This window comes from Etheostoma spectabile, chromosome 4 (genome assembly GCF_008692095.1).
Source record: "Etheostoma spectabile isolate EspeVRDwgs_2016 chromosome 4, UIUC_Espe_1.0, whole genome shotgun sequence".
NCBI lineage: Eukaryota > Metazoa > Chordata > Actinopteri > Perciformes > Percidae > Etheostoma > Etheostoma spectabile.
In genome coordinates this window covers 30,925,505-30,934,328 of record NC_045736.1, presented here as the reverse complement: position 1 = coordinate 30,934,328, position 8,824 = coordinate 30,925,505, and the positions used below count along the sequence as shown (strand labels likewise).

The following is an 8,824-nucleotide window of genomic DNA, read 5'->3' as shown; positions in this document are numbered from 1 at the left end:
CTACTCACAGAGAGACGGCTGACTCATTATGAATGGGTCCAGCACGGGTCGAATGGGGGTCAGCGGAGTTACACACGTCTATGTATGAAATGTCTGTATTGTCACTGCGGTGAACTTTTATGAACTATGATATTCCGGCCATGGGTCACATCTTATTCAATAACTTCTATGTTCTTCGCCGTGGCGGCTGCGATTGCAGGGTTACCAACGGAAACACTGGTACAAATTCAGGTTTGCCTCTCATGCTCAACAATATACAGCTGTGTTAATAATTGTACACAAACTGTAGACAAATGTCAGAAGTGTGGACCGGCGGCGCTGCTTTACAGAAGAAATGGGTCACGTAACGCAAAAGTAAACCATATTGATATAAACAACTTTGCAGGGGATGCAAAGACGTTAGGTGCACCGGAAAATATTACTCGCGCCCTAGAGCCCTGTGAGCTAACAGACGCTAACTAGTACCCTAGAGCCCTGTGAGCTAACAGATGCTCACTAGCACCCTAGAGCCCTGTGAGCTAACATACGCTAACTAGCACCCTTGAGCCCTGTGAGCTAACAGACGCTAACTAGCACCCTAAAGCCCTGTGCGTTAACAGACGCTCACTAGCACCCTAGAGCCCTGTAAGCTAACAGACGCTAACTAGCACCCAAGAGCCCTGTGCGCTAACAGATGCTAACCAGCACCCTAGAGCCCTGTGAGCTAACAGACACTAACAAATAACCAAGAACCCTGTGAGCTAACAGATGCTAACTAGCACCCTAGAGCCCTGTGAGCTAACAGACACTAACTAGCACCCTAGAGCCCTGTGAGCTAACAGACACTCACTAGCGCCCTAGAGCCCTGTGAGCTAACAGACACTCACTAGCATCCTAGATCCCTGTGAGCTAACAGACGCTCACTAGCACCCTAGAGCCTGGGAGCTAACAGACACTCACTAGCACCCTAGAGCCCGTGAGCTAACAGACACTCACTAGCATCCTAGATCCCTGTGAGCTAACAGACGCTCACTAGCACCTAGAGCCCGGGAGCTAACAGACGCTCACTAGACACCTAGAGCCCTGTGAGCTAACAGACGCTCACTAAATCCTAGAGCCCTGTGAGCACAGAAGCTCACTAGCACCCTAGAGCCCGTGAGCTAACAGACGCTCACTAGCACCTAGAGCCCTGTGAGCTAACATCGCTAACTAGCACCCTAGAGCCGTGAGCTAACAGACGCTAACTAGCACCCTAGGCCCTGTGCGCTAACAGACGCTCAAGCACCCTAGAGCCCTGTGAGCTAACGGAACTAACTAGCACCCAGAGCCCTGTGCGCTAACAGATGCTAACCAGCACCCTAGAGCCCTGTGAGCAACAGACACTAACAAACAACCGGAACCCTGTGAGCTAACAGATGCTAACAGCACCCTAGAGCCCTGTGAGCTAACAGAACATCATAGCACCTAGATCCCTGTGAGCTAACAGACGCTCACTACACCCTAGAGCCCTGGGAGCAACAGACACTCACTAGCACCTAGATCCCTGTGAGCTAACAGACACTCACTAGCATCCTACATCCCTGTGAGCTAACAGACGCTCACTAGCACCTAGAGCCGGGAGCTAACAGACGCACTAGCACCCTAGAGCCTGTGAGCTAACAGACACTCACTAGCATCCTAGATCCCTGTGAGCTAACAGACGCTCACTAGCACCCTAGAGCCCTGGGAGCTAACAGACGCTAACTAGCACCCTAGAGCCCTGTGAGCTAACAGACGCTAACTAGCACCCTAGAGCCCTGTGAGCTAACAGACGCTCACTAGCACCCTAGAGCCCTGTGAGCAAACAAACGCTTACAAGCACCGACTAGCACTGGTCACTGCTGTTGTCTGAATAACACAGACGGGACAAAATGTTGCGTTTACTGGTAAACTGATAAACCTTGAGACCGCCGTATGACCGACTGCTATCTGTTGAATTTTTCTCATGTTACTCTGTCCTCTGGTGACTGTCTCCATCTATAAAATAAGCTGAACGGTGCAGGGAACAACTCTGACTGGCTCATCCGACAGGGCTTTACGGAGCTTTAGATTGGCTTTGCAAAAAAAACCCTGAGCGTTCTATGAAATGACGCATTTAAAAAAATTGCTCAATCACGCAAATTTGCTAGATAGATAAATAGATAGAAAGTGTCAAGTAAGTTGAGATCACAACGCTCGGACTACAGGGTCTGAAGGGACAAACGTAAACACAGAGCTCATCAGGGTTTAAGGGTAGGCCCACTTTCCAACTTAATAACATAAATAAGTAGAATCCTTATGGTAACCAATAGAAATTCTGAATAGAAGTACTTTTCAACTGATTATGTAGAGTACAATATGTGATATGTTAAAATGTAACAATTACAGTGTATCAACTAAAAGTGTGAATTATTACTGTAAAACAGAATGAAGATTACGTTTTTTAAAAGGGATTATGAAGTGATTATGAGAGCATATGAACATGATGTATGCGAGAGGAATAAGGGAAGTGGAAAAAACATGTTGAAATACGCCAGGCTAACTGGAAGAGATGAGTGTAAGCTTCCAATTACAATGTGCGTGCTTACGAGAAAATGGGAAAAAAAGGTGAATGTGTTACACAGATGAGTTGTGTGTGTGTCTAGCTGATATAAGGCAGAAACAGGCAAATATCGGGGTTATTTCCTCGGCAGTTTTAGAGGGCGTTGGACTGGACAGGACATCACCGGACTCAACAGCCTCAACTAGAAAAGAGCTGGGATTTCAAGAAAATAGCAAAAAAAATCTTCATAAATCATTTTCAGTGAAATTGCGGGACAGAAGCCACAGAGGGTAACCACCAGGAGACCATACCTAAAACCCTCTCCTTTATCCATTTCTGTCCCATCTTCTTGGTGGTGCGGTCATCAGCTGGATGTATTCCAGGTATCCTTGGTTCCTCAAACCATTGTTAAACCAAGGTCGCACAAATACCTCAAATCTCCCCCTCGCAGTTTTATCTTTTCTCCAAAATACATCTTACACACAGCATTTGATTTGCTCTGTGCCTTTTTTGTTCATGAAAGTCAGCCCAATTATTTTCCCGGTCCGGTGCTTTTCCTTCATATTTTTCAGGTCAGATTGTCCTTTCCCAGAAACGTCAGGAAAAGCATATCCTTTTCATTCTCAACAGGCCAGACAACATTCCCACAGTCAGCATAAGCAGAGAACAAAGATCAGCCAGGATTTTTACTTCTACACAGAATAAATACATAGATATAGATATAGATGGATAGAGCAGACAAACAGACAGAACAATCCACACGGGAATAAAGAATAAAAACACATTGGCAATGTGAAAGTCAAGCCACCAGAACTACCCCAGATAGCTGTCCCTATTGTAGTATACAGTGGTGTGAAAAAGTGTTTGCCCCCTTCCTCATTTCCTGTTCCTTTGCATGTTTGTCACACTTAAGTGTTTCGGAACATCAAACCAATTTAAACAATAGTCAAGGACAACACAAGTAAACACAAAATGCATTTTGTAAATGAAGGTGTTTATTATAAAAGGTGAAAAAAAATCCAAACCGTCATGGCCCTGTGTGAAAAAGTGATTGCCCCCCCTTGTTAAAACGTACTATAACTGTGGTTGTCCACACCTGAGTTCAATTTCTCTAGCCACACCCAGGCCTGATTAAATTGGTTTGATGTTCCTAAACACTTAAGTGTGACAAACATGCAAAGGAACAGGAAATGAGGAAGGGGGCAAACACTTTTTCACACCACTATATATATATGTGCTATTTTCAGTGGTGCAAATGTAAGGAGATTAAAAAGTAAAACAGTGCAAGAATTATACAAATTGAAGATAAATATATGAACAAAAAAACAAACAGCCAGTAACTGACAATCCAGCAAAAGGCGATTCAGAGGTAAAACCCCTTATCTTCATCATTTATGTTGATGTCCCACAGGGCAAAGTGGATTTCCCAGTTCAACAGGACAAGCCTGTGACTACTGTGTGTGGGTCACTTAGAACACAAAGGGTGGATGTTTGAAGCGGTAAAGCATGAGCAAATACTGAATAGAGCTGACAGAGTAAATATGCATTAAACCAGTATGTCAGTACGTGACAAGATGACACAGACTTAATGACCGGTGTGTGTTTTGGTTCTTCTCGCTCCAGCTGTGAGGCGACTGCACACAGGCTTCCTCAGCTTCTCAAAGTGGCATGTTAAGGCTGTCTGGTGGAACGCGTCAGCCACACTGAGACAACAACATGAAGGTGACAGCCCTGCTCATCATATGCTCCTGTCTGATGTTGGGAAGCTTGGGAAAGCCAAAATTTCCAGGTGAGTTACTTTTTGTCGGTCAGTTGCGGCCAAAAACAACATAACAACTACTAAATGTCTAGCTATCTGTAATGAAATGTTCGACACACGCTGTAGGGTTTTCATTTTGTTGGAAAATGTTTGGGATCCTTTGAAGGAAGTTTGTGTATCCAAGTAGATTTCCTGTGGCGCCGCAAGGAAAAAGAACAGGAATTCGGTGGTTTAAATACATTTTCTCTAAAAACAAAAAAAATGGCCACCCGGCTGCAATCTGTAATGCAATGTTCAACACACACTGGAGGGTTTTCAAGCTTGTAGGAGAATGTTTGGGACCCTTTGAAGGAGGTTTATGTATCCAAATAGATTTCCTGTGGTGGCGCAAGAAAAAAAGAAAAAGGAATTCAGCTGTTTAAATACATTTTTTCTAAAAAATGGCCACCCGGCTGCTCTGTAGGGGATGGATGTGTATTTGTGGGGCCGTCACATTTGATAAGAATAGGTGAACTTAGTCAAATTTGTGGAATAAAGATTCTAATCTTGTGGATTTTTATGCCGCTTTAAGATGATTTGGTGACTATTAGAGCTGAAATGACTCAATATCCATATATTGTTTGAGTAATTTTAAAGCAAAAATGTTGACACATTTGCTGGTCTGAGCTTTGTGAGGATCTGATCCTTTTTTGTCCTACATGATGGGAAACAGAATGTCCAAGGCTTTATGAAAAGACATACTGTAAAAACTTGGATTGTAAGAAATCATAACAGACATTTTTCATTTTCTGGCTAACCTCCCATTGTGGTAAGCAACCAGAATTATTTATTATTATATTTTTATTATATTATATTTGTATTTCCATACACAGAACAGGAGAAGGATCCCAAGTACTGGAACACGTGGGCCCAGCAGACCCTGAAGAACGCTTTGACGCTGCAAAATCTCAATACAAACAAAGCAAAGAATCTCATCCTCTTCCTCGGAGATGGTAAGCCACAAAATCATTATGCAAATTATGAAATGGCCTTCAAAATAAAGTGTAAATCCACTTAAAGCTGGAAGGTAACCTTACTGCAGAAGGCTTAAAATTGCAGTTACCTCATCAGAAAAGACACACCTATCCCTTTTTGACATTTTGAGTAGATACGAGGATCCAGCAGAAAATGAATGACATTTGTTTTAGGTTTTCCAGTGAAACATTTAATGATGATAGGGAATGAATGGCACAAAAAAAAACAAGTGTGCTGCCACCAGATCACTGGGCTTCTGTTTTCTCATTAGTCACACAAAAATTGTTACTCTCCATCTGGCATGTGCTCTCTGTTTGGACTATGGGCACAACATGACATTCTTGGGCACTGCTGCATGCACGGCCATGTCGGCGTAGTTAGAGAATCACAGGCAAAAAGAAATGTTGACGTGACACTACAGGGAATGATTACCTAACTGGAAAATGGTTTCCAGACTTTGTCTCTACCTTTTACTGGGAAAATCCCAGGATTCTGTTAAAGAAACGAGCCTCAGCTGCACGTAGACTACTTCCTTTGTGTCCCTTTAAGCTTCAGGTTTTGTGTTACGTGCAGACTTTGATTATGCATGGCAGTCTCCAACGTTACTGTAAGTCAATGTTTCCCAAACTTAGGGTCGGGACCCAAAATGGGTTGCAGACCCGTTTTTATTGGGTCGTCAGTTGGCAGACTAAGATGCATATCAATCTTATGTGAGTGAGCGTTTTTTTGCTACACTGGTCTGTTCAGCTCAGATGCTGTGGTTTTTTTTTCTCTCTCCTCTCTTATCCTAGCAGGGGATAAGAAAATGAGTTGAGAAAGGGGTGAGACACAGAAAGGATAAAAAAAAGAGACCTTTTCTGTTTGTTTTTTACTTTTATAATGGAATAAATATACTTCATATACATTTAAATTCATGGTTTGTTCCGTCTTTTCTCCACAGATTAAAAATGTAGATGTTACAATGATTCATGGTGTATTTTTGTAAATTCAGGTCCCGGGAAGACACCAAATTTCTCTTTTGGGTCTTAAGCTGAAAAAGTTTGGGAACCACTGCTGTAAGTGATCAAACTAGACCTGGGGCAAATCAAAAGTGTTGGTTTTCATCCTGTGCACAAGAAAGGTGTAGTGTACTGCAAGACCGAACCGATAAAAAGTCATGGAAAAGTATTATCCTTCATGTTACAGAGTAACTGCAGAGATCTTTCTTTCTTTGACCTTACAAGTATCTGTTTTGTTCATCTTGTTTTTTTTGGTAGTATCTGTTTTTGAAGTAATTCTGATCTAAGATTATATTTATGTTACAGCAGAACATCTTGTTCTACCATGTCAAAGAAAACAATGTTGCACACTGAGCACAGCAGTGGATGAAAGTGTGTTTCTCATGCATGTGTAGTCGCTTTCTTTCCTGCCCTGAGGGAACTCTAATGCTGTCCTAACGGTCGACCTGCTTTTGGTGCTTAGGGATGGGCGTTCCCACGGTGACGGCCGCTCGAATACTGAAGGGTCAGCTGAACGGACAGAGCGGAGAAGAGACGCAGCTGGAGATGGACAAGTTCCCTTTTGTGTCATTGGCCAAGGTCTGACTCGGTTATTATTATATTTCTATACAATATGGCACAGTGTATCGATCTCGCTGGGGCTATTAATGGCTTCCTGACCAGGCTGTGACTGGAAACAAGGTCGTTCATTGTATCACGTCCCACTGGCTGTGTATTATGTTGCAGATTTGATAAAAAAGACTGCCAGAAATCATAGGGCAGTTTGATTATTTATACCTCATGAATCATGGGAAACTACAGTCTTAAATGAACCAGTTGGTGATATTCTATATTTTTCTTACTCCAAACTAATCCCATAAAAAGACTCAAACCAACAATTACTTCATCCAGCTAATAAGTGCTGTATGTGCAGCCAAAGCCTGATATCGTTTGTTTTACGGTGCCATAAAAGTCTATTAAAAACACAACGGCTAGTGAAGTGGACATTTCATAACCTTTCCTGAATACTGATTACAAATGCCCCTTTATAATTAGATTAAAAAGGTATCATCAATCAGATTACAAGTGCAAAATAATGCCTTATCTGTAAATACTATGTGAATACCAATCTGGACACTAAACTGAGAATTTCCTGGACTAATACAGTCGACAAAACCAAATTATCCTCAACAACGGGGTTTAGAGGTTCGCTTAACATAAAAAAAGCTGGACTGGAGCAATGCTTCTGCTGGTAATGGCATACTTTATTGTTAACTGTTAGTATGCAACAGGGCTGTAGTCAAGACCACCTTGGTCGAGTCCAAGCCAAGTCCAAGACCAAGAGTAGTCGAGTCCAAGTCAAGACCGAGTCCAGGACAGGAAAAAAAGTCTTATGCATGACAGTATCAAGACAATCATTTTGGGTTTCATTTTCCCTCCAATATTATTATCAACATAACAAAGACACCTGGACTCGGTCCAGACCAAAAGCCATATTGGGCAAGACCAGTGGTCGAGACCGAGACAAGTCCGAGTCCAAATACTAGCGAGTCCAAGACAAGTCCGAGACCATAGAAAAACGGACTTGAATCCGGACTTGAGTCCGGTCTTGGACTCTACTAGAGACTCTACTAGAGCCCTGGTATGCAATTTCAAACACAACCATAATCTAAAGAAATGAAAACCGTCCTGCTCTTGTATAGTGTAATAGTGCTGCAACTAAAGATTATTTTCATTAGTGATTAATCACTTAGTCTATAGAATGGAATAAATTAGTAAAAATTATTACTATTTCCCACAGCCCAAGGTCAGGAATGTAAAATGCATGTTTAGTCTGTCAAAAAACATTGATGCGTATTAATACGTTGCTGAAAATAGATAGATAGATAGATAGATATTGATCCCAAAAAATGGGAAATTATAGTGTTACAGCAGCAAAATCAGTCACACAGCACAGAATATAAATGAAATACTAGGATACAATATGCATGCATACAATATACATAAAATAGGAAGAAAAATAAGAACAAATATTTGAATATATACAGGATGGGAATACAAAATGTGCAACTGCTTAAATAGTATGATAAATATGTAAATAGATATAAATTGTGCAGATTGCATTTAGTGCAGTAAATGTAACCATTAAATGTAATATTTCCTCCTGTTTGAGTAACATTGGCTTCAAACTACAAACTTCTAACTGTAGCATATATACAGTACATAAAAATATATGAATGTGGAATATACTGTATATCTTCGATAGGAACCAATGGAACTGAGGCTGAAAGCCACAGATGGGGTCAAGATAAAATATTGTTGTTTTTGGCCTTTTTTATGGGATTTGCTTACATTGATTATAAAGCCAGTTTTATCCTTTAACTCAGCATTTTGACGTAGTGCTAATGTGGGAATAGCACCAGTCCAGTTGGGGTCATGTCCAAACTAATTACATCACACAAACCCCCGATCCCGAGCCTATTAGAGCAACTAGAGCAACCCTAGAAAGAGTCTGCAGAGGCTTCAGTACATTCA

The 8,824-nt window shown here is 41.7% G+C and overlaps 1 protein-coding gene across 2 annotated transcripts in view; it reads left to right on the top strand.

Moving 5' to 3' along the window:
* The window catches only part of alpl (alkaline phosphatase, biomineralization associated), a 34,108-nt gene that overhangs the window by 3,441 nt on the left and 21,843 nt on the right, over window positions 1-8,824 (top strand). For both annotated transcript variants that reach the window (XM_032513872.1, XM_032513873.1), the window contains exons 2-4: window positions 4,163-4,328; window positions 5,171-5,290; window positions 6,774-6,889. In XM_032513872.1, the coding sequence (XP_032369763.1) occupies window positions 4,256-4,328; window positions 5,171-5,290; window positions 6,774-6,889 (309 nt within the window). In that variant the 5' untranslated portion in view covers window positions 4,163-4,255. The remainder of the gene's footprint in view (window positions 1-4,162; window positions 4,329-5,170; window positions 5,291-6,773; window positions 6,890-8,824) is intronic.